Source organism: Leptinotarsa decemlineata, unplaced genomic scaffold (assembly GCF_025532065.1).
Source record: "Leptinotarsa decemlineata unplaced genomic scaffold, Ldec_3_MD MMD2_tig00026307_RagTag_RagTag, whole genome shotgun sequence".
Lineage (NCBI taxonomy): Eukaryota > Metazoa > Arthropoda > Insecta > Coleoptera > Chrysomelidae > Leptinotarsa > Leptinotarsa decemlineata.
The window spans coordinates 12,822,405-12,850,205 of NW_027412681.1; the positions used below are offsets into that span (position 1 = coordinate 12,822,405).

General features: G+C 34.3%; 1 protein-coding gene across 2 annotated transcripts; it reads left to right on the plus strand.

The window, feature by feature from the left end:
- Positions 1-205: 205 nt before the first annotated feature.
- Positions 206-24,141, plus strand: LOC111502703 (phytanoyl-CoA dioxygenase, peroxisomal). Of its 2 annotated transcripts, XM_074181011.1 has the most exons (8): positions 206-363; positions 10,278-10,391; positions 11,008-11,119; positions 14,976-15,143; positions 18,979-19,122; positions 19,177-19,311; positions 23,264-23,404; positions 23,994-24,141. In XM_074181011.1, coding segments are annotated over exons 1-8 (891 nt in total). In that variant the 5' UTR covers positions 206-361; the 3' UTR covers positions 24,069-24,141. The 2 variants fall into 2 exon arrangements, with proteins under 2 accessions (XP_074037112.1, XP_074037113.1); XM_074181012.1 differs by lacking the exon at positions 14,976-15,143.
- The last annotated feature ends 3,660 nt before the right edge of the window (positions 24,142-27,801 follow it).

A 27,801-nucleotide genomic window follows, 5' to 3' on the forward strand; every position in this document is an offset into this window, starting at 1 on the left:
TCTTCAACAAAAAGATGATTCCAATGAACGATTCAAGCTCAGTTTCATATGTGGAAAGGAGTTCACGTTTGAGGAAAAAAAAATTAACTTTTTATCTGAGGGAGAAGGTATGAAATTATATTATTATTCATAACATTCTGTATAAACCAGAATCAGAGATCGAAATTTCACTGAAGGGTCAATGTAAACATGTGAATGAGCACAGCAACAGCATACTGTGACAGCAACTTGAAGTGGCAACACTGTTTATCACTTGTAAAACATATTCCATAATTACACATCATTGGCACAGTGTTATTGATGTTGTGTATTTGTTGTTCAGCACTTGGTTGAAATGTCCAGTTAGGATAAAGCAGAAGAAATGTAAGTTATCATCAATTCAGTATTTAATTTTAAACATTTCGAATTGCATGATAGGAATTATTGAATACATATCTCTCAATAAAGTCACCAATCCAAGCTCTAAGTACTTATGGATCATTTCAGTATTGGACCTAGGATAAATTTCTGACTCGAAATTGATATTATATTTATCTGATAACGTGGTTTGAGAAAAATATGTTGACACTATTTTCCTCGAAAACTTGATATGTCGTAAAACATGGAGCCATTCAAATACTTTTGGGGTTTGATTTAAATAAATAAGTTCATATTTCAAATGATTCAAAAATAATCTACCAATGCTTACCTAGGTCTAGATTACTTCTATCAAATTTGAATATTTTTAGTGAATTATTTAATTTACAAAAATAATAAAGAAAACTGTCTAATTAATCACCCCTTAACGGAAGGGTAATAAGATTAGAGGCAATTTGTCTCCGGCTAGAGCAGCTCTAGCAACCTGTGTGACATTCGGGAGAGAAAACAAAACTGCATGATGCATATTGAGTGATATGGTGTGAATCAAAGGGAAAAGAAGAATCAAACTAACACTCATAGAAAAGTTGGCAAACCGCAGACACGTGTTTTTGTGTAATTAGCCTTCGTCAGTATGGTACAGCCAAGTGTATTTTATTTATTTATTCATTTATTTATTCAAAATTTGGGATACAAACAGGTAAATACACATAGAAGCATCCACTGATAGTAGTGGTTACAGAGATACATGGTGTCAACAGATACAAGAAAAAATAAAAATTAATGAATTAAAAAATTTCGTACATACTAACCAATTATTTTTGCTCTGTGTTGAATATTCTTTTCATCGTTATTTCAAAGGAATTCAACGTAATAGAGAAAACATTTACATTACTTCAATATTTTTTGAAAGAATCACACATTCTAGTAATTGGGGAGTTTTTGCCCAAATTTGTGTTCAAATTCGGACTGGCAAATAATTTTCTGTTTCTAGTGTTCCTATGAGGAACGTGATAAAAAATCATTGATACTAGATTGGGTGAGTCATAACAGTTTGTTATAATTTTATAGATGAAAACTAAGTCGGTTATTATTCTTCGTTGTTCTAGAAGCCGAATTTTGTAGTGATATCGAATTTTGCTAATGCCAAGTGTTACATAAGTCTTCGTTATTTTGAAATGCATGAACCTGTTCTGGAGTCTTTCTAATCATAATTTATGTGTATTATAATGTGGGCTCCATACGACACTTCCAAAATTAAATTTACTATAAACAAATGCATAGTAAATAGATTTGATTTCTGCCTCGTTGTTGAAGTTTTTGCATATTCTGCAGAAAAATCCCAAGGTTTCGCTGAAGGAATTTATTACATAATCCAAATGGGGATTGAAAGTCATTTTTGTATCAAAATAGATTCCAAATTTTTAATTTGGTCTACTCTGTCAATAATATTATTGCCCAGGGAGTATTGAAAATGTATCGGTGCCTATTTTGTTTCTGCAAAAAGATATACATGCACATTTATTGATATTAAGTTTTAATTTATTGAGGTAGCAGTATTCTAAAAAAGCATTGAGGTCTTCCAAAATCTTTGAGCAATCGTCGTTACTTTTCTAAAGATTTTTAAGTCATCAGCATATAGTAGTATTTGTGAATGCTTGAAGCAATCTTTCAAATCATTTATGAATACTAGAAACATTAATGGACCCAGATATGAACCTTGAGGGACTCCCGAGGTTACCACAAATGGAGCAGTTCTGTATTCATTTACGCTCACTAGCTGACTGCGATTGTGAAGGTAGGATGAAAGCCATCCAAGGAGATCTCCCTGTATACCGATTCCAGCAAGTTTTGAAATAAGAAGGTTATGGTCGACTTTATCAAATGCCTTACTGAAGTCAGTGTACAGTGAGTCCACCTGTGCTCGATTGTCGAATGCAATGCTTTCGAACAATTTGCTGAAAATGGACAGTTTACTGATACCTCGATAATTTATTACTGAGTTTCTATTACCAGAGTTTTTATAAATCGGGACTAGGAGAACAGTTTTCCAAACCGCTGGAAAAGCACCAGACTGCAAGGATTTGTTAAATAAAATGCTCAAGGCATAGCATAGACCAGAGGTACAGTTTTTAACGAGGTATGTAGAATAACCATCGATCCCAGCACTCTTATTGACATCGAGTGACTTCAATTTCCGTAATATGATTTCTAGAGTGAACTCTGTGAAATATAACAAATTATTATTGCTGAACTGAAGAGGCAAAACTTGGTAACGAACACGTGTCAAAACAAGCGGATTCATCATCAAGAGCCAACTGCTGATTCGTGGCATCGTCGGGAGATCTTCTGATTACAAGTACAACCTCCAGCTATAGCAACCTGTGTGGCATCCGGAATCAAAGCAAAACTGAATGATGAATATTGAGTGATATGGTGTAATTCAAAGGAAAAGAAGTAATGGACGAGGATGCATAGCGTGTTTATAAAATAGCAGTATCTCTTTGAATATCACGGGTGGATCTGGTCATCTTCCTATATACATCACTGGATATGACTATCACAAAAATTTATGATGAACATGATTTCGCAATTTTCAACAAACTAGTTCATATATAGACATTGTTATATATAATTCCTCGACATATCAATAACAGCATACAGTTGCAGCATTCAAAAGTATATTTCCTCAAAAGTTTTACTTCCAGAAAGCAATTTTTAACACAACTTTTATCATATAGATCTTTTTGATTCCATTTTTTTAAATAGCATTCAACATTGATTCACTCAAGAGAATCTAACTAAAATATCGTCCATTTCTTAGAAAAGGAAAACCAGAACGCACCTAGAACAAATAATAGAACAAATATCAATTTTATCGAAAACAACGATTGAAATTTGAGTGTCAGATAAATTGAAGGATTATAGTTCTTCTGTGAACATTCAAACGTTGATATCGATTTGTGTTAAGGCGCATTTAGACTATACAACAGGTTGTAAAACAATGTATTGTGGTACAAGTTGTACTACTTGCTGTACTACTGAAGGCTCAAGTCATGGTACGGTACATTGTGCGCAAAAAGGTGTTTTTCCGAAAATTTATTAGATTCGTCAACAAATGCTTCACAGTTATTCATTATTATTCAATGTCTTGAAATAATTATTTTTCCTACATTTCACGTTCCAATAAACTTATTTTATAACAACAATTCATGAAACATTTTCAATAACTCCTTCAATACTATCGTGACAGTATTGACAATGACGTCTGAAGAAGTCATTGTATAGTGAAACACATGTTGCCATGAATTCAATCTCAACCCCAATCTGATTCGTCAACAAATATTTCGCAATCATTCATTGTTGTTCATTGTTTTGAAACAATCATGTTTTTCATACGCGTTACCTTCTAATGAACTTATAACAAAAATTTATGAAATTTGTTGCATAATCTGAATGCGACTCAAAAGACTTGATAGTTAAATTGAGAAGCGCCACCATTTTCAATGATATAAAAAAAGGAGAGGAAGTTTCAATATTGTTTCATATTTGTTACAATCTGATATGAACCAATTTGCAATGCGACGTTTTGTTAATTAGATTTTATCATCAACTTTCTAAATATAGACCTCTGGTTTTTTCATCGATTTTTGTAGTCACGTATTACAATACATGTCCGTATTTGAAAAAATGAAGTTGATGGTGAAATCTAACGAACGAAACGCCGCATTCCAAATTGGTTTATATCAGATTATAACAGACATGAAACAGTATTGAAACTCACTTTGCCTTTTTTTATATCAATCAAAATGCAGGCGGTAGAGCCAAAAAGGAAATTTGACAATTCTAGTTTTTAGTGAATAATTTAAAACAATCACCAATATTCTCGATCTGAAAAGAGATTATTCTAGTTTCTCAATATAGAAAATTCTTGTCCAATTTAACTGACCTTGTATGTCTCACCGTTTCCGAGATAGCAATAGTGGAATCAGCTGAAAAAATGGCCAGTAGAATAGCATATGAACACGCCTGAAGGAGTTACTGCATAGTGAAACGTGTGTTGCAGTTGAGTGAACTAATTAGCGAAAATCGCACGATGAAGTTTTACTCCAATGACAATGTGGTAGGTTCGTTCAAAAATCTATTCAAGCCGTATATCTCGTTTTTTGAGAATGCTTTTGAATATTAATGTTGTTTCAAGTTCACATTCTTTTCATATACGAGGTCCGGCTATTAAATAACGAGACTGCGCGCCTAGGGGGCGTGGGGGAAAACGAGTAATGCGTTGGGTATCTGTAAATATTTTCTATTCACGTACCAAAATACGTTTTCGTCACTATTATAGTATTTGTGCAGTACCGGTTTGAAACGAACGTATTTTTTTCTCGCGCCGCGCCGAAAACCATGTATGACGGAAAATAGGAGCAACGTATCAATCTCAAATTTCTCGTTAAATTGAAAAAAACTCCGACAGAGTGCTATAAATCGTTGCAAGAGGCCTATGGGGACAATTCTCTATCTCGTGCGCCTGTTTCTGAGTGATGTAAGCGCTTCAGTGAGAACCGAGAGAGCAAGGATATCCAAATCAAAATTCAAGGCAATGCTGATCATTTTTTTCGACAGTATCGTGAGGACTGATTGGCTTCCAAAGGATCAGACTGTCAATCAGACTTACTATTTGTCAGTTTTGGCAACACTGCAAGAACGAGTTCGTAAAAAACGGCCCGAGTTGTGGAAGAAGAACTCGTGGATTTTGCACCAGGATAACACACCTGCCCATAACGCGCTATCTGTAAAGCGGTATTTGGCCGATAAACGCACTCCAGTGCTCGAACACGCTCCGTACTCGCCAGATTTGGCACTGTGCGACTTTTTATGTTTCCGAAGATAAAATCTACTTTGAAAGGGACTCGCCACCAAAGAATACTTCCAGCATTGCTCCGATCAATGAAAAAAACGTATGGTAAGGTGTGTGGCGGGGGGGGGGGGAGTATTTTGAAAAGGAGCATTCGAATGTAGAATGATTTTTATAATAAACTTTTTCGTAACTAGTTCCGTTATTTGATAGCCGGACCTCTTATTCGTCAATAACTGTTTCTTTGATCAAAGTTTAAGGTGAAGAAATTATTATCGGTATTATTTATAGATCTTGACGAATAAAATTCAATTCAATTCAAATAATAATTCGGCGACGAAACATGTACATCTTGATCTTTGTACTTATGAGTAGACTGAATCCATTACATTTGTTTCTCTGGTTAGGGGAGATTGGCGCTGATTGTGTGCTGGACGGCAAATAGTGTTTCTCAGTGAATACGGGGTGGAGTTATGAAAACCAAACGAAGAATTTTTCACAATAAAATAGTACGGACTTGTTAATTTTTATTCTTAGGGAAAAATATTTCAAGCATTGAAGATCAAGTAATACTCGTTTTCAAAGACCACCGATTCATCTTTTCAATGCTTTCTTTTTTTCAAAGCAGGTGCAACATATATCGAAAGAAACCGGATATGTTAAAATTTTTTTTTACTATCTAGACTAATTATGTAGTTAGCATGGTGTTTACCAAGAATTGCTTTTGTTCATAATGATAAGAATTCCATACTTTCATAAAAAATTAACGCAGCTTTTCCGTTGACAGCTGAAGTGGTAAATTTGCCATTAAACAGTGTAAAAATATGTAGGTAGGAGGTAGGTATGGTGTGTGTGTGTGTGTGAGTGTTGTGTGCATTGCATTTCTTTCTACGACAGCCGTTCACCAGCATACACGTTAGTTTCGGGATTATGTTGGTAGCCAAATACTCGGCTTTGATGGAACCCGTTTGTCAACGTACTCCAATCTGTAGCTTTGGACGTGGTCAAAGCCTCGGAACACATCAAAATGATTTTACTTTCAATTTAAAACCACCGTGAAAATCCGGAAAAAGTGACAGACTAAATTATAAAGGAAGCTACTGCTGTTGCGGAGAAAATAAAATATTCAAATGATCATTCCTTCAGTGGTTATGTAATATTTGGAAAAATCAATTGCCATCATATGTGCACAATCTGTTCATTAGAAGTTTTTCAACAAAATTTTCAGAATCCATTCTTGATCGATAAGTAATCATAATTTTCGCAGAAAATCTACAATCATCAATGGCTACCTCAAATGAGAAAAAAAACTAATTGGAAAAACTCCATACCAAATAGAATTATATATGTCACTTCATTGTTTTTTACTCTACAATAGCTTTTTCAGACGTGTTCAATATTAACTCAAACTCTACATAGTCACTACGTAGAATTGAAAATGAATTTTCTCATTCAACTCAACTTCTTGGCAACGATCTTAGAAACAGATATTCGCTCCATCATATTTTCCGGTTCTAACGTGTTTTGATAAATCATCTAACAATTTTGAACTTCTTTTTTTCCACAAAAAATGATTGCTTATCTAAAAGTACCCTCAACTACTAATTTGCATGTTTTTTTCGTCCGTTTTATGGAGAATAATCAATTACAAGATGACATCAAAGAAATGTTGTCTAACGGATTACCAGAGATCTACAAAAATAATTGTTAATCAAAATGTTATATCAAAATAGCTATTGCGACAATGTTGCAATTGCATACTTTCATACTGCGCTGGCGTCCCAATTAGAATATTCAAAATTGTTTCTATTGCACATCGACAACATGAAACGAACCTATATACGAAATTTCAGCCTACGAAAATATTAGGTTCGTTTCAACCTTGAGTCACCAACAGTTTGTAAATCGTTGTCAACACGCATGTCTGTTAAATATTGGTTTCTGATTAATTTGAAATTTCTGATTGGAACAGCTGATAGTTCAACTGAAGTTTGGCATGGAATTTCAACATAACCTTTAAAAATAAATCTAATCAAGTGTATTTCTGGAGAGTAGTAGTAGACTTTATTTTAGGAATCCTAATATACAATATATAGTTATGCATATATGAATACTTTATATACGTATATAATTTTACAGTGCGCCAAGTATTACAATTTGATATATTCTAATAATAACTTTTTGAATACTTTTAAAGAATTTACATGTTTTATTTCATCAGGTAACTTATTGAAACTATATAGACCTTTAAAGAACAATGAATTGATTCCACTCTTACACAGTTTGTTCGGGATATATAAAATGTATTGTGTAATGTTCTTGTGTTATATGAATGAATGTCACTATTTCGAACTAAATATCTGCAACGATAGGCTGGCTGTATCCCACTCGAAATTTTGAAAATAAAAATCATGCTCAAATAATAAAGTCTTTTATGTACCGGCTGCCTCTGTAGATTATTCAACATAGATTCAATAGGGGTATACTGATGGTTGCATCTCAAAATGATTCTCATACTTCGATTTTGTAGTTTCTGCAACTGTCCCATTTGATTTTGGTTGAATAGATACATCAGTGTGGCACAGTAGTCAAAGTGTGGCCTCATTATGCAGTTGTAACATGTTAGTCTAGTAAAGGTTGATAAAGATTTTGAAATTCTAGAGAAAAAATACATTTTCTTACAAATCTTTCTAATGGTATATTGGGCATGCTTATTCAAATTTAATTGATGGTCTCTAATGAATCCTAGGTACTTAATTTCATTTAAAATTGTGAATTGATTATTGAATATGCTGATATTAACGTCGTTAGTATCAATCTTTCTTTGATTCGAATTTGTTGTAACCATCATTGCCTTAGATTTATTGATATTCAATTTGAGTTCATTTACTTGTAGATATAATTCAATGTTCTTTAAAGATATATTGATATTTTGTACAGCTTCTTTTAAATCACAGTTTTCCGTATATACAAGGGTATCATCAGCAAATAAGAGTAATAGAAGGTTGCAGTATTTTATATCTCTATTCTATTTACTAATCAACATCAACATGGAACTGGGAGGTAAAAGTAGGTCACCGCAATAATTATTTTGTGTAATTAAAGATGTTCATATTTTAGGTTTACTTAAAGAATTCGTAATTTTTCCTGCTCCAGCAAATACATAATTTATTTTATAACAATTTCTGCAGGTTATGTTGTTTGCAAGTTACATGAACATAAAACAGAAATATAATACGGAATACGCATGCGTCAGATTAATGGTTAGAAGATAATCCTCAAACCATTCTGATAGATTTCGAACAGGTTTGAATCTTGGATGGAACAGAAAACTGATAGTTTACTAATGGTTGGAAACTCACGTTGGAACGCAATCACATTACTGCGCAGAATCCTGACTGTCAGGAACTGTTTCTGACGCTGGTTGGAACGAACCTAGATAGGGAGAAACAGTGATGAAATGGTGACTTCATTTTATGAACGCGCCTTCTACCCCGCGGCTGGGTCCCCAGTTGGAATATTTAAAAATAGTTTCTTATTACATCCACAACATAAAATGAACCTACATACAAAATTTCAGCCACCGAAAATATAGCGGTACGGAGAAACAGTGATGAAAAGGTGATTTTCATTAGTAAACGCATCCTTTTTACCCGTACAAGGGGCGCCCCCGTTGGAATATTCGAAAATCATTTAATAATAATAATAATAATAATAAATCGGCTTTATTGATAATACAAAAAAAAACAATACAAAGATATATTTGAAAATGAAAATAGTTTACAGGAGATTCTGGTACTCCTTGGCGAAGTCTAGCTCAAAGCTACTCTAACTCAACAAACAAGCACCACTCCATAATGCACGCAAACATACAAAAATAAAAGCAATTAACAGTGATGGTACCACGAAATGAGAACCGTAAATAAAATAATAATTTGTCATTACCTTCTAAAGATAGTTGATAACCAATTTAATTGAATTGATCTGTTGTCTAAAAAGTAAAAAGTTGACATTACTGACTATCATAGATATAATTTTAATATTTGTATTTGAATTTCCTGATATTGAATCTCTTCAATTGCTCAGGCAATGAATTATAGAGTTTTACAGCACCAAAAAGAAATGATCTCTGAAACTGTGCAGTGCGATGTTGTGGCATAGTTAATTTGTTTTTATGTCTGATGTTTCTTGAGTGAATATTTTCACGCAGAATTAGTTTTTGTATTAAAAGAGGAGAATGGGGAAGGGTGATCAATTTATGGACAAAACAACCCAAATGATGAATCATACGGTTTTTCATATTGAGCCAGCGGGAGTTTTTAAAGGCTTCAGAAATTGAATCATACTTACGAAGTCCATAAATTAGGCGGCAACAAGTATTTTGCACTTTTTGTATTCTTTTTTTTATCTGAATCATATAAGTATGGCCCATATATAAAGTCACAGTAGTTGAAATGACTTAGCACCAAACTATCACAGAGCATTCTTTTTAGAGGTTGGCTCAAAATAAAACGATTACAGTATAACAGTTTCAATGACATATAAGCTTTTTTCATTAAATTTTTACTTTTTAATTTTTTTTTTATATTTTTTTATTTTTTATATTTTTTTTTATTTTTATTTTTTTTTTTTATTTTTTTTTTATCATATTTATTATCAAACAAGCTTGCAAAGGCGGTCCATTGTAAACCCAAATTTTGACATCGACCTCCGAAAAATATTCGCTTCTGTCTTTCTTCACAGGTTTCACTACTTAGCAAATGTTCGATCCGCAACCCAAAAACAGAGCCTTTGTGATTCAAAATCAGACAGCGCTGTTTCGAACAGTTTTAGATATCATCAGTGTTGCTAGATTCAATCACGAATACATTTTTTAGCAGATTCTTCTTACTAGAACTTGTCATATTCTGTAAATTTGTGTAATTCCTTTTGTACTTTTTTTTATTCAATTATATTTGTTTTTAGCCTATCAAGCACTCATTCGCATTCCATTACTATTTTTTCTAAACGTATTTTAGCTATCGAGTTTTTTAAATTTCACTAATTATAATATTTTCATTTTTAGGATATACACACAGGAAAAGTCTAGTTTCACAAACGCTCAAAGATTGTTTTATGAAAAGAATGGATATATTCTTATCAAAAATAATGTGAATCCGGAATTCTTGGACGAAATACAGTAAGACTTTACATCAATTAATGTTAATGAGTTTCAGTACAGTCCTTCATAATAAACTTGCCTCTTGTTGTTTTGATTTTGTATATTCGCGATCAGCTTACATTGTATTTGTAGTTTTCAGTATCGTTGACCGTCGTTAATTTTTATTGACTTTCTCAACATTTCGCCGACACGAAAGGTTGACATCTTCAGGAGTTCAAAGACTGATATTAGCTGTATAATGTCAAATTATTGACATCATTCAGTTCTGTACAAAGATACAAACCATCGACATTGTAGTTCTTGATTTTGATGTTTTTTTTAAATCAAATGAAGTGCCATTATTCAACGAAAAAAATCTGCTATTAGCATCACCTATTAAAATTAATCTCCATAAATACTTCAATGAAGAAAAACTCACAACACGATATAACATTTTTTGTTGTAAATTATATCAACATAATAAATACGTACATAATATTATTTCATTTTGTGGTGAACCAGTATTGTTACCAATTTTAATAAATGTAACTATTTTGATTTTTCAAAAAGTATTATAAAAACAATGAGAATAAACTATTAAAGAACAAAACATTTATAAACGAACAGAGCAATAGATGATACATTTTTGTTTCAGCCAACGATTTATCGATATATGTGAAAAAAGAACTCCAGTTTACAGTGCGCAAGTTCTCAAAGATCCAGTTTTAAAAAATAAAGGAATTACCGGTCAATACGGAGTGAATAAGGTAAGTTTTCATACACTACAACAAGGCCATAAGTCACGGCCATATATTAAATAATTTAAATTCTGATATTCAGACGTTAGGCAATCTATAAATCGTTTACAACATTATAAAATTACCAAACAATTATGAAATCTCAATTATTATTTAAAAATTATAACATAACTCTCATTAATTCATTCTTTGACGCATACAGTAACCATGTTATTTTTTGGAGGGTTTCTCGGCTTTGGGAAGCGCCTGGGTAGCTCATCGATGTCTAAACAAACATCGTAGTGGATCTAATTTTCATCAAATCGTGAATTTCTGTCGATCTCTCGAATCGTAAGGCACCCAGTTTTCGAGCTCCATGATCTTTCCAAAACGTTTTAACCCTTTTGGTCCTGGCATACACTATAGTGAACGGCAGTTCAAATATTTTCTAACACAAAATTTATTTTGATTATGACCATTGTGTCCCAGCATATAAAAAAGAAACGGGGAAGGCCCTAAACGTCAACGTTATCACCTGCGCCTTATGTAACTGTTACACATGGACCACAGGAAGTACAGTCATGAATAAAGTCTGATTATATGGCTACAATCATTTATCTACAATTGATGAAAAAAGCTTTGCATCCCATTGCAAAAATTATGTTATTTTAATAGAGATTCATTGAAATTTAGCATGCAGAAGATATTTTACTCGAACAAAGTTTTTAACTCAAAAAGTACTGTAATTCTACATATTAATTCACAACAACCAACGGTCTTTTATTTTTCTTGATCTAAATATACTTAAGTTTACTTATCATAAACAGTCTTTATTCACTTATCAACAGCTTTTTATATAAATTGCCAAAAATCAAGTCTTAACTTTTTAACTTCTTCTCAATTATTCATTAATAACAAATAAAATCAACTTTCAGTTACTAATCTATAGAATACAAGTAACAACCTCTTCATTTGTATTTGTTCATTCATAATCATACCTAATAGAAAATATTCTTAGGAACAAAATTCACTATGAAAGTTACCATCGTTGTCATCACAACCCGAGCACGCTTCATAGGCCTGTCGCTTACAATTATAAAACTGTATCCAACCATCATCATGTTTTGATTTAGACCCAACTTCGCCACAGTAAAAGCATTCAGGGTCACCATCTGTGCCATTTTCGTCGTCATTATATTTGTCACTTTTCTTTTTAGCAACGTTCGTGCCACGTTTTTTGATTTTAGTTTTAAGTTTTTTGGTAGTTTCAGTTGGGGTTGGTTCGATAGTGGCTTTTTTCACCCTCTTTGTAGCGTTCTTTTATTCTTGCTGTATTGATTCTTCTTGAAACTAATTTTTATATGGGCTGCTAGTTAAAACTACCGTACGCCCTCTCTTTCTATACGCATCTCTAGTCTCAGGCAATGCTTTGGGAATCGGAAATATGTTGCAAGGCGATATTGCAAAAGATGTTCTGGGTTGTGGGTTTAAGTAAGGATCATATGTCGGTGGAGTAACTGCAGCTGGTGTTATCTGGGTACTTATATTTACGTTCTGATTCAATGTTTTCCAGTTCTAAAATATGTTGCACCAATTCTTCCTCTTGTTTCGGACTGAAAATTGCACGCCGAGTCCCCAGTATTTTTATATTTTCAACGGCGTCTTTGTTTTTTCCTTGTACACGCCGTTTGAGCGTTGTTCGAGGAACACTGAAAGTTTTGCTTGCTTTCGAGAAGCCCATATCACCTTTTCGTACAGCTTGTATAGCTTCATTCATTGACTTTGATAATAGGTACTGATTAGGTAAATTGGCCCACCAGGTTACTTCACCTTAACTATTGGTGGGCCATTTTACCCGATTTAGCATACGATGAAAAAAAAAAATACTAAAAATGACAAATGAGGTTATATGGATCTACTTTGCAGCGAAATGAATATCTTAATTAATCCACCAAATCGATAAAATCGTGCATTGTATTTCTATGAATCTGATGACATTATTTTTTAACTATGTTCAAAGCACCCACCTTAGATCAGATACCACAAAACGGCCGGTATTTACGGAGGCAATATGACGTCAACCGATGAATTATTTCAATATGTCTTTGACAAATAGCTTATATTGGTTCGTCCGGAAACAGAAGGTGACCACTTTACCTGCCGGGGCCATTTTATCCATCCTTCCCCCACATTTATGTATTGCAAAAAAACATCATACTATCATCATACTACAAAATAAAAACTCAATAAGTAGATGATACAATTTTTTTGTCAATATTTTAATAAATCATAAATATTATTTTTTTTTTGCTTTGGGGACATGTTTCCTTCTTGTTGGAAGACTGCTCGAGTTCAGTTTATTTCCAAAAATGGCAAGAAAAATATTCTAAATAACTATAGACCAGTCGCTTTGCTATCAGTGATATCCAAAGTCATAGAGGAAGTCGTAAACCACCATATCCTCAAATATTTGGAAGGCTTCATCATCTTGAGCGATCATCAATATGGCTTTCGGAAACAAAAAACAACAGGCGACCTTCTATCGTATGTCACCCATATTTGAAATAACGCTATCGAGAAACATGTAGAATCAAGAGCTGTTGTGCTTGATATTTCTAAGGCTTTGACCGTGTGTGGCATTACTGACCAAACTTCGATGCTATGACTTGTCGGATCATTTTTGTGTATAGCTCTTCGGCTTCCTGAAAAAATGTTTCCTGCAAGTGGCCGTCGACAGCACACTTGTCTTGTCATTCCATTTGGATTCCAGGACATCGGCTACGGAGGCACATCTTCACCGGCAGCAAGAGGTTGCATATCTTAATGAGGATCTAGAAGTGATTTCGAATTGGGGTGCAAGTAACCAACTTCAATTCAATGCCACAAAAACCCAGGCATCGGTTTTCTCCTAAAAGATAAATGTTTCCGAACCGGAAATAATAATGTCAAGTCAGACAATTCCGCTTTCTGCTTCGATAAGTTTGTTGGGGAACACTGGAATACTGGACACCAATATGTCTTGGTACAATCATGTCTTTGGAATTGCAAGGGCTGATTCTCAAAAGTTTGGAATACGAAAGCTCAGATCAGACCTTCTTTGAAGTAGTACTCTCATGTATGGAGCTCTGCCTCCAAACATTCCCTGAAGTTGCGGGATTCTATCCAAAAAAGAGCCATCTGCCTAATTGGAGACGCAATGGAGATCACATGCAACCTTGATAGCCTGAAACATTGAAGAAAGGTTGGAGATTTGTCTCTCTTCTATAGATACTTTCACGGGAAGTGTTCGAGTGGCACATTTGATTCCACCAAGAGCGGTACATATCAGAAATACGCGACGGACTGTGGCTGCTCAAGGTTTTGAGGTTCAACTCAGTACACCTCAAACTTCATTGTTTAAGAACTCTTTCATCTGGAGAACTGCGTTTATGTGGAATAAACTTCCTGAGAACGTTTTCCCAAATGGATTTAATCTCCAGCTATTCAAATCCAATGTGAATCGCTTCTTTCACACAGGCACCGCTCTGAGAGCGCTTTGAGGATTTTCCTGTGGTGCTTGTGTTTTGTCCTCAAAAAAAAGTCCCAGTGTACACTACAGTACATATCAAATGTCAAAATTGGGTAAAGATAGGATTTATTAACTGAAACTAAAAATCATCAAAGAAAATGAAGAAATGAGGTAGTTATGTATGGTTTTATAATTTTACTATAAATAAAAACAATGGGGACCGAAAGGGTTAAACCATAAAGAACCGCATGGGAGCTGACGCCGAGATTTTCCGTCACATCTAAAACAAGCATGTAGAATCAAAAACATAATTGTTTTCTCTGTTAATTTTGTCTACATAATCAACATTGAAACTGAAAAAACATATTTTTTTACAAGTTACAAGATATCTTCTACGATGATGTATTATGGAAGTATGCAAGTTGCAATGAAGTTGTGGACGTTGTGGAGCAAATAATTGGTCCGAATATTACCGGCATCCATTCCATGCTGATCAATAAACCTCCAGATACCGATCCTGATATTTCAAGGCACCCATTACACCAGGTAATGAATTTCATTTCAAGAACATAACAAATTTCAATATGATACTCAATTATACTATAATTCCAAAATAGTAGACACAAAATTCTCAGAAATGACTGACGTTTTTGCCTTAATCTGTCTCTTGCAATGGGGTACTAAACAGATGAGGAAAATGATGATAAAATATATTGAATCAACCTTGACAACAATGTTTTTCGTTTTAATGCAAAAATATTACTGAGAATTTAGTGCCTACTATTATGGAATTGTACTATAGGTCCGTTTTTGAAATATTGCACATTATTTCTTCACCCATTGGAGATTCAAAATCATAAGCTACCTTGGAAGCCTAAAACATCGAAGGAAGTCAAAGTCTTGTCTTTTTTCTGTAGATATTCCGAAGAAGTCTTCAACTGACTTAGCCCGCTTGGTTCCACCCTCAGTGCTAAATGAGGCGAAGTAGAAATGCCCATACGTTAAACAGCTCAAATTACACTTTTTCAAGAATTATTTCATTTGGAGAGGGTCGTTTTTGTGCAGGCACCGCTCTCAGAGCATTTTCACGATAGCCATGCAGTGCTTGTGCACTGCATGCATCGAATATTAATGAAGTGTTTAATAAATATATCAATGCATTTGTATTTTAAATAACTACCAAAATGTATAAAATAGAATACAGGTCGAAATAAAAAAATTTAATTGAATAATTCGAACGAATTTTTTTAAAAATTATGTCGAACCAGATCGTGATCAACAAAAAATTTAAATGCGAAATATCGCAATATACCCCTTTCAATTTAATCAGAAAAATAAGTCTGAAGGTCAAATTCCACAAGTGTGGTTGTAGACGGTTGTTCACAAGGTCATGTTCAGAATGAGGCAATTATTGGAAAGACAACGCCACCAAATTCTAACTTTGAAGTTCAATCAGATCCTGTCCGAATTGGAAAAACAAGATACTTACAAACTTTGGAATACACTTTATGTAAAGTTGAATTGTACAAATCAATAATCAACCATACCTGTTGAGGAAAAAGCCTGAAGGAAAACAATACCTCACTTTCAACATCTTAAAACGTTCAAACGTTCAAACAGTTATTTACAAAAAAATATATGTAAACTTGTCAAAGTTATCGCAAAAGTTGACTTAGGATAATAGACTTTTCTATCTAGCAGAAATTACTCTAGTTTCAAGTTATGTTTCACAAAATTGATCACTGCACAACAAAATCGAATTTATTTTGTTGCATGAGATTTTTCACCTGTTGTTTGCTACTTTAGGCTCGCTTATTTTAAATATACCCTCAGATTTTTTGAAGCAGCTCTAGTTTAGGAGATACAGGTACCCCCGTAAAATGTACTCTCTATTTGACTGTTGATACGCTATCGGCAACATCTTACTAGTTTCTGTTTCTTTTCTTGCAATGGCTTCGTCTAGAAGGACCTGAGTAAAAACAATCCAAATAGATTTTGTCACATTTGTGGCAAATATACATTCAACAAATTCTGTTTAAATGTTTCGGATTTTTGTATCGTAAAAATTAACCGCCAAAATCATTCCAAGTGGGTTTATCTTACTGGGCTTTCAGTTACTAGACTTGGCCTGCGTTCAACGGATGCATTAGAACCCCATTAGATTTAATAAGAAATCTCGGATTGTCTAAAGCTTCATCAGAACTTCTAGCTTTTCGATTGAAAGAAAGAAATTTGGTCACCAAAGAAACGAATGTTTCATTTCACCGTACCAGAGAAAAGAAATTACTTCCTTTGATTTCTAAGGAGGGCGATTTTGTTTCTTGCAATAATATTCCAGGATTAGTGACTGAAATGTGATTAAAAAGATATTACCCTAATGACTGACGTTTGTTTATAGCAACGGTCAGCAGGCGGACCGCGGTCCGTTTGATGACCGCGAAAGGTCGAACCTCGGACCGGCAAATATTGTAATGTGTTGTATACCGAGTATGAATTGATTCGTAGATAAGGTATACTGACCTTCATTAATTGAAATTATATTTTTAAATTGAAGTGTTACAAAAAAATATAAAATTAATATGTGATCTGATACAAAGCGTGTCTGCTCTTCGTCATGAGCTGGACATCTTTGAAAAAGATATTGCAAGACAAGAATTTACTCATTTTCCGACAATTTTTGAATATAAAAAGAACTCTGAAGAAAACATTGCTGTGTTTGTAAAATGTCTGGGTGATCTTAGAAACGAATTTGCTACAAGATTCCAAGACTTCGCAGAATAGGCGAGCTATCTCTATTTCTTAAATCGCCATTTGGAGTTGATGTAGCGGCAGAATCAAGATGTGTCTAAAATGGTATCCACTGAGGAATTTCAGACCAAACGTGTGCCAGAAAAATATTAAAAAATATGAAAAAAGATTTCAAACCAAGTTATGTCAAGTGACATAACTTGGTCACCGGAAGAGACAACTCTGCTTTTGACACGAGAGAGTATCTATAATTTCAATAATTCAATAACAATCATAGGGATTTCATTCAAATTTAAAATAACATATTTTTTCAAAGAGATTCGTTTTTCAAAAATGAAACTTTTTGGCTTTATTCATTATTAAACAAAAAAACAATACCGATCATAGGCATTTTATTTAAAATTAAAAGGAAATATTTTTTAAAAGACATTAGTTTTTCAAAAAAAATTTCTGGCTTTATTCATCATTAAACAAAAAATGCAATACCAATCATAGGCATTTCATTTAAATTTAAAAAGAAATATTTTTTAAAAGTGTATAATTATAAAATTATTGCAAAACGCTTTCGACTTTCGTCATCATCAGTGCTCACCTGAAAGTAAGTGATCTAATTGAAAAGAAATTTTTGTGAAAATTGAAGTTTGCAAAAAAATTTTTAAAGGTTATGATTACTTACTTGTCAGGCAACAGGAAGTATCAAAATGAGTTCATGGCACATTTGTAATATTTGACTTATACAAAACAAAATAGGCTGATAGCCAAGATAATACATTTTTGGATTGAGTCTGAACCATTTGACTTATATAAAACAAAATAGGCTGATAGCCAAGAAAATACATGAACCATATGACATCAGTCCAAAAATGTATTTTCCTGGCTATCAGCCTATTTTTTTATATAAGTCAAATATTACAAATGTGCCATGTACTCATTTTGATACTTCCTCCTGTTGACTGACAAGTAAGTAATCATAAACAATTTTCCAAATTTTATAATTATACATTTTCATACAAAAACCTCTTCGATTCATTCATTTTTCAATTCAGTTTTTATGATTTACATATTTTCATGGGAAGTTTTTATTGTAGTGATTTTATATCTTCCTTTTTATTGAATCTTCTCACTTATTTATGATTTTTTACGATGTATAAACAACTCGAAATCAATTCAGAAGTTCACATTTAAGGACAAAACACAAGCACTACAGGAAAATCCTTAAGGCGCTCTCAGAGCGGTGCCTGTGCGAAAGTAGCGATTCACATTGGATTGCAATCGCTGGAGGTTAAATCCATTTAGAAAAACATTCTCAGGAAGTTTATTCCACATAACCGCAGTTCTCCAGATGAAACAGTTTTTGAACCGTGAAGTTTGAGGTGTACTGAGTTGAACCTCAAAACGATGAGCAGCAACAGTCCGTCTCGTATTTCTGATATGTGTTCTTGAAACGTTGTTGTAATGACAGAATAACTGAAATGTCGGGAACATCCCCATTATGTTCCTACGTAGAAGCATTGATCAATCCTAGAGAAATTATGATTCATGAAATAACACTTGCAGTTTATTTCAATTGGATTCATGTATCAAAAATTTTACGAATTCAAATGAAAAATCTAATACTGAAAATTATTTCCAGGATCTTCACTACTTCCCCTGTCGTCCTGCGAACAGAATTGTCGCTTCCTGGACCGCCATGGAAAGAGTTGATGAGAGAAACGGATGCCTATATGTTATTCCAGGGTCGCATACAGGTCCACTTTACAAACACGACTATCCAGAGGTTGACAAGAATTTTATTATTATATGGTATGAAATGTAAATGACGTTTTTTCAGGGCTCCAAAAATGCACTATACCATGGGGTTCAAGGAATGGATCATCTTCCCAAAGTAAATGTTGTTATGGAAAAGGGAGACTCAGTATTTTTTCATCCCTTATTATTGCACGGATCGGGTCCTAACTTTACAAAGGTATAGAAGAGCTACTTTTTACACATTATAAGTATTTTTTATAAAAACGATTCATAAAAATATATCCAAAACTTATTACTCTGAAAGGAATTCGATTTTTAATCATCGGAAATTATCAACTTCAGGTTGAACACACGTGCAGACCGAAGAAAACTGTCAGCAAGTGTGTTTCGACCATTGAAAATCGATTCCGTGTAGTTGCAGGAATAACTTCAGTGAAGTATCCTGCACTGACACCTGTCGGAAATAATCCAATACCCTTCGTGGTATCAACCAGGGGAGTAGTTGTTTTCTGATAGGTGTCAGTCCATTAATCTACAGTGTAGGGAGTTGAGACTGGTCTGAACAAATTGTTCGTTAGGAAAATTTGATTAACAGCCAGTCTTCAAATATGCTCACTCACTTGGTATAGTTTTCTTCCTTAAACAAGGAATTTCTCAGGCAGATGGGGCGATGATAAACATGTTGATGGTTGTTCTATTCTGCAAAGGTCGAGGAATGATACTCTGAAAAGAATTTGTTTTTCAATTATTGGAAATTATCGACTTTATGTTGATGATAGACACTACCTTGCACTGACGAGTGGCCAAACAGGTCGAAACTAGTCTGCAAGTATGTTCCGATATTTGAAAATCGATTCCGTGTAGTTGTATCGCCAACAGCATATGCAGAAATAACTTCATTGAAGAATCTTGCACCGACACCTGTCGGATATAATACAACTCTCTTCGTGCTATTAGCCAGGGAAGTAGCTGTTTTCTGATAGGTTCCAGTCCAATCACCTACAGTGTAGGTAAGTTGAGACTGGCCTAAACAAATTGTTCTTTTAGGAAATTCGATTTACAGACAGTCTTCAAGTGTTCCCACTCACTTTGTGTAATAATCCGATTAGTCTGAAATTATATAATGAAAATTGAGAAATAAGCAATCGAAGAATTTTGGAAAAAATATTTTATTATAATTCATTATTAACTTTTCTTTATCGAACTATTCAACTTGAAGTTCCTCCTTCATGTTGAAATATTTTCAATTTTTCATATGATACTCGTATTTATCGATTAAAATGAAAATAAATTAATGAACCAATTCATTTTTTGAAGGCTTTCTCTTATCTCTTTCAATGGTGCCCAACAAAATTCAAAACTAATGCTGTTGTGGCTGTCATTATTTTCTCATCATTATATTCAATGTTCATTATATGTCATCGCAGTCATTATTTTTTACTCATCAGTTAACTTTCCTGTCATAAAACTAATAGTTAGAAATATCTCCAAAATAGCAACACAAACATTCTTCTTTCTTTACGAACAATAAAGTAGTTTCGTGTAACATGATACAACTTTAATTTGATCCTCATCGCTTTTGAGGCAGTTATGGCGTAAAAATTTGTTTTTCTCTCCATTATTTAAATAAATGAAGCAATGTCTCGTGGAAGTTAGTCAGTCAGAAAATATTCACCTCATTGAAAAATATAAATCAATGTTTAAGAAAAATTAACTGGTGTTGAGTCCATCCTGAAGATGGATTCATCATTCCTAATTTGATACTTTCACGTACTTTCTCTTCTCAGAATTTCGTCTGAAATTCAAGTTATGGGAGACAAATTCAAAATCGGTCAGCTGACCTAAACCTACTCGTTCTGTTTTGCCTATCTTCATTATTATCAATAATATTATTTCAACCTAAAAAGGAGTGGCTGGTCAGGTCCTCACCGCTCCGACCTATTCGAGGGGCCTATCAATCAATCAATAAAAGAGTCTGCGGAGTTTGAAGATTTCAATACTTCATTCCTTTTTTTCGCGGAGAAATACCCCGACACTTGCTTTTCCATGGTCACTGAAGTGATTATGAAAATGTTTCAGTCTCAAAATTCCACGATCACCTGGTTGACGGGGAGTGTATAACCGTGAAACCCTCATAGAAGTGCATAATTTTTCTGGTTTATACGTCGAGTCAGTACAACTCCTCTCGAGTCAACTTGAAGCGAAGAATCGGAACGGCAAGCATGTTTGTAGCAGCACGTTGATCCTTCCTCGACCGTTGCGATGACCAGATCTCTCTGAGTTTGTGCCGATACTTGCAGCAAAGACGGTTATTTACTGTAATTATCTCTTAGAAGTGGCATTGCTACACCCCAAAGTTTTATGTCTATCGGCTTCTATACACTGTAGAATTATTCCATCCACGAGCTGCATATCCGTAATCCTCGCATCATCCTTTTGTGGGATGGAAATTTAACCATTCTGAATTCCATATCAATAGCATACACCTATTCTACCACAACCTTTACAGATTATCTTCTCGAGAGGCTTATAGTTTAAAGATCATATGAAATAAATGCCGCAGCTGTATCTACTAGTATTCTTGAGAACACTGGATATTAACCATTATGTGATGAAAAAAAATTAGGGGGGTGAGGAAATCTTCCTGAAATACACATCTTCTGAAAGTGGCCCGCTTTGTTAGGACTCCAACTGGACCAGATGAGATGAGAGCGAGTCTTCCAGAGCGGCATCAGTTGTTTGTGTCATCTCACTACTTAATCGCATAATATCTGAGCAAATGTACGACAAGCTCATACGATGTTGTATGAAATGCACATGAATGTCCTCACAGAAGGATTCCATCTGATCAGCAATTGACAAGTTATCTACAACACGTGGAAGCTATTGATATAAGCGAAAATGATTCTTGAGCAATTTGGTGTTTTCTTCAAGATTTCTTGCTCAGCACACTGGTAACTTTTCAACAGCAACCAGCATTCGTATCCGATCAAAGCAATGCTGCTTGATAGTTAGCAACAATCCTTGATTCAAAGTGTGTTGGACATGTCTAAGTTCAGCGGTTTAGCGTGCGACGTGACGGTTATTCGTCGCACGACAGACGTTAAAGACTTTCTAGCCGCCCTGTAATCCATCACATATTGGATACGATTTGTTCTCAGCTTCCATCCTGTATAATCGTTATTCAAGTTGTCGAATAAAGGAGCGGACTCCACCTTTCCAACAGGAAAGGTGTTTGAACGGCGTTGTACACGGCAGTGTTACCTTGACAGATGTTAGCCTCTACTATGAGAACGTTATGAACCTCTGCATCACTTGAGCCAATTGTGAAGCGCCTCGGGTGTTCCAATCAGCCAAGCGCCAAGAATAGATTCAATAGTGTCTTCAATTCTGTTGTTGGTTCTCGTTGATCCTGTTATAATCTAAAAAGTCAACATCTCGATTGTTCCATCATTAGCCACAAAACCAAAGAAACTTATGTTATCATGAGTTTCACTACCTTTAAGTGTAGCCTATACAGTTCAGCTGCCATGTCTTCCCGTAGGACAGGTTAGCTTCAGAACCACCCCCAATTTTCATCTTGAACGGTCTACAAATTTGTAACAGGTCATTGTCAGTTTTTGAGATACTAGTTTATCAATCTTCATCCTCATAGTAAATTTAGATGTTGACTCTTTTTCTGCACTTTTGATGCACTGTTTGGAACCTTTGGTGTAGTAATGAATATTACTGGAGTTTTTTCCCAACACAAAACCGTTATTTTAACACCTCGACACTGGTGTTAAAATAACGGTTTGGTGTTGGGAAAAAACTCCAGTAATATTCTTTTTCTGCAATTTACCTTGTTATAATATTTAGTTACTTCTGCAGACATTTTTATATTTTTCCTCGATTAGGTATAACCCAGTACTTTATTTATATCATAGTCCAGAAGACATAGCAACTCGTCCATTACAAGTATAAAACCATCGAATAACTTTAAGATGAATTTGAACTTTCGACTCATGTACTAGCCCCATTTCAATCACTATATTATACTCTTAGGGGACCTAACGAATATATTTATGCTTTTTGGAATCTACACATACCAATATTAATTTTTAAATCATGTATTTTTTATCCTTGCTCTATGAGATGTACCTTGTTTGTTACTAATTGTAATTTTTCAGGGTTTCAGGAAAGCAATCTCTTGTCATTATGCTGACTCAAATTGTACTTTAATAAATGTTTCCAATACAACACAAGAAAATCTCGCCAAAGAAGTTGAAGATGTGGTAGAAAAAAGAGGAGGTTCACGAGTGAATTTTGGGGTATGTATAACCAACCCATCATAATATTCACAATCAAAGTTACATGAAATCATTAGATATATTTTAGATATATTTTCAAAAATAGTAGCAGATATGTTACACTTTTATTGAAAAATTCATTAGAAGAAAAGGTAAGAATGGTACTTCAACATTTCATGTTTTTCAACAAAACAAAATGAAAAGCTTTTTGGTTTTCACTTCGCCATCTTTATTAAAAATGATAAAATGATAAAAAAAGGAAGTAAGCAGTTAGGTTATAATCCCAAAAATAGTAGCCTGCATATCATTTTATAATAAATTGGTGCCCAACTTGGTACTTGCAGAATGTAAATAATATGCTAAAATTTGTTCGAAGGCCATATATATTTTTCATAACTTCACAAAGATCCTTTTGGGATGATGCCCTCCTGTTATTATTACACTCTCAATTCCTTTCCTTTTTTATCCTTTTGATGGTTTTTGTTAACAAGTGGTAGGATTTTTTCTTATTATATAATCATATCTAGATGATCAACTAATTTTTGATCAATCTAATAACGAAAAAACTTAAAAACATAATGATGATATATTCAAACTTTGAAATTTCTAGGATATTTTCAAAGCCAGAAGCAGATTGGTAAGAGGGGATCCAGGAGTCTTGCAACAATTCGACAGTCATCTTTAGGCAAGAGAGACCTGACAATAACTGAAAATAAGTGTTGGTAATTTTATCAATAAAAATATGTTTCAACGTTGAAGTTTAATCACTCATATTTTCGCCCGGTTCAACATTCATACTAGCATCTACATAACCACACAGTGACTTCATTTCTAGTAACTCCGCTACAGATATACATCCAAAAACTTTTTAACAAAGATTTCAATTTTCAAAACAAAATCCGAAATTCTTGAAACTTTTGTGGTGTATCGGAAAATTGTACTTGTTCTGAGAACTCGAATATTTGAAATACGACTATTCAAAAACGAAAGACAATTATTCAATCAAGTAGATGATACCATCTTTAGCATCAACCATCGGCTGAGTTTTTCAACGAATCGCCATTGATACCCTCGTTTATCTTCGACATTCGTCGTTTATCTTCGACAGTTGATTGCGTAGATGCCGATGTCATTATCACTATTTCTTACATTACATCAGATCTCAGTTGATAGTGTTAACACATTCACAGCAAACTCGAAGTCAATCATGTAACACCGTGTATAGTCAAAGTAAACGATATTGTGCACACTTATAGTTGGTGACACTCTCAAAGGCCAAAAAACCAATACACAAAAATGAACCGGTTTTATGATTGGCTGAAGAGTCATAAAATTAAATTTGAAGTCATGTTACGGTGACGAATAGAAATCGGGGAATGCGGAAATGGTTATCGCCATCGTTCATCAATGTTCAGTTTAGAAACTGATTGCGATTTGAGTGTTGAAATTCGATATTGGTGCAGTTATAATTACTTGAAATTTTTGTTATCTAATTGAAATGTGGCGCCTTTGAACAAGTACTAATAGTAATAACGAGTGTGATAACAACGCAAACATTTTACAGCGTAGTGATTCCAATAGCGATGGTGAACAATGAGAAAAAGAGATACCAGTAAATAAGAATCGGATGCATTTGAATATTGAAACACAGAGAGTATGTTTCAATGTATACAAAAATCTACATCTGAAGTTTGGTTTCAAGGGAAACAAACTATTACAAGCAACATCAGATTCGACCGAAATTCCTTTCTCAACAGTACGTAAATAGTCAAAAATAAACCTTATGAACGCAAGACGCGATGTGATACAGAATTACCAAAACCTTCAGATGTTCATCTAATGAAATTATTGAAAAAAACAAAATACGACTGTTACAAAAGCAATGAGATTCCTACAACTGAAATCATAAAGAAAAAATTGAATACTTCCGACCTTAACGTGAGCTGTGACAAAACTCTTCAGAATAAAGAAAATAGGATTTAGATTTAAAATAATAAACAAACGTCAAGCAGTTATGGAAAGTTATGTAAGAAGTATTCAGAAGTATTTTCAATTATCACCCTGTTATTAGAATTCCTACTTTCCCACTCACCTATATAAACGAAATATTTATTAAATATATTTTCATTACATACATATTATATAGTTATTGTGATTCTTATATAATCAGAAATGATTATTGAATAACGAAATTAGTTAGCACTATATCGTTTACTTGAACTATAATCATAATGAGTACTCATGAGCGGGGGTGGTAACACACGATCCAAAGATCGAGGGTTTGAATCCTCCTTCGATATAAAGAAAAAGACAGAAAATGTTTTCCGATTCGGCGGTCATTGTAGAAGCTGGGCTTTGCAACAGACCGTCTTTTGGAAGAGAGTGAGAAAAATACTGTGAACTGTGTGCGATCGAATCATGCACTCTACAGTATTGAAAGCCAGAATTAGAATGATGGAAAACCCTGAATGCATTCATAAAAAAACAGGTGGGCTTGCAATAACTCGGTCTGTATTCATTATATAATAAATTTTATTTTGAGTCAATATCTTTTGGGGTTTCTGGTCTAATCAATTTGATTTATTTAACAAAATTCCAAATTAGGGGAGTAGGAGTATATAAAATATTATGCAATCAAATGACAAGATGCAAATTGATATCAGGAGGAGAAACTCCTTTACTAACGTACTAACATTACTATTGTGACTTATTTAAAATCAGTAAATTAGGCATCATCGAAAGAAGTTACAAAAAAAACAAATAAAAACAAAACAAAATTCTGAAATTGGAAGAAACGGTAATTTAACCGAAAATGAAAAAAAATTAAGGAAGAAATGTGAAATAAAAAAGATGATTTTCTCAAAACTTTACTATATCACTTGAAGAGACAGATCTGCCTCATCGCTAGAACAGTTGGGGAAAATTAATCAATTCATTCCCTATCACAGGAGTTTACTTTTTGGAAAGGGTATATTTCTGGGAGGAAAAGAATCATTCTGGCTTTCAACTTCTCCGTCGAAGATAGATAGATTCTTATTTGACTAATATAACATGAAATTACATTTGTTACAACCTGCAGACGTCCCTAGAAAATATGAACAACGTTTGGAGGTATAATGATGGTTTTACTAATAAAAAAATGTAGATAGCTGCTTCTTTGGTTGAGTGGGTCATGGAAAAAATCTCTAGTGAAGTAGAAAACCTGGTTTATTCGTTATGCAAAAAAACTCCTCAAATTCGTGAGGGAAGAGAAATGGTATTCATAAATATATTATGTTACAGTTAACGGTATTCAATGGAATGAATAATATATTTATGATATATATGATTGGAAATTTCTGAAAGAACAAATAATCCAACCACCATCAATCTACCAAAAGAGGTATCATCAAAACTCTAGTGGATCGTGGTTTCGGACTCTATAATACGAAGGAAATTCTCGAGAAGAAACTGGGATCATCCAAAGTGACGGTGAAACAGATTTTCACAAGAAGACACCAGGAGCCTCAGATAGAAGAGAAGCCGTCACAACCAGTGCTTGCCCTTCCCTACGTCAAAGGGTTGTCCAAGTACAACATCAGAACCTGCTTCAGATCCGGGAACACCATTCGTAGCAGCCTCGCGAAAACCAGGCCAGCAAACGCGGACTGCGAATCCAAGAATTGCATTTACCGGATACCCTAAGAGACCATTGGAAGTCCGCTTTGCCGAGCATAAGAGAAACACATAGCGAGGAAAAATCAGCAAATCGGGAATGGCAGGGCATGTTTGGACTCATCAACATAACATAAAGTGGTCCCAAGCTGAGACCATCCACAGGTAGGAACACCAGTTTGAGAGGAAGTTCAAAGATGCTGCACATTTTTCGTCCAACAAGCATTCAGCCAAGCTAGCGTAGAGATACGTAACATATGGAAACCTTCAATCAAAAGAAAAAAACTATCAACTCTCACTAAACCAGTGAAGTGGAGAGAGGGAAGAGGGGAAAGCGTTCGAATGTCCTATAAATAGTCATCTTTTGTAGGAATAGCGATGATAACATCCGCCCGACTTCTGTGGAGGAGCTGAAGGGTTACATCAGGGCCGCAAAGGCCAAGAAAGCTCCGGGGGGTCGACTCAATAATCAACAAGTTGTTGAAGAGGCTTCCGGAAAACTGCATTGAAAACCTGCTGTATATCATCAACATCTCGTTGACCCTCAGATACTTCCCCAGAAGATGGAAGAAGCATGCGATCGTCGTCATGATCCCAAAACAGGGTCAGAACCTTCTGTTCCCGCAGAACTATCGCCCGATCAGTCTGCTCTCGTCGGCGGCTAAGCTGGCTGAAAGAATTGTTCTCCAAAGGCTCAACGAAGAAGTTGAGGACCGAAATTTTCTGCCTGATAAACAATTTGGACTCAGGAGGCTGGACTCTAA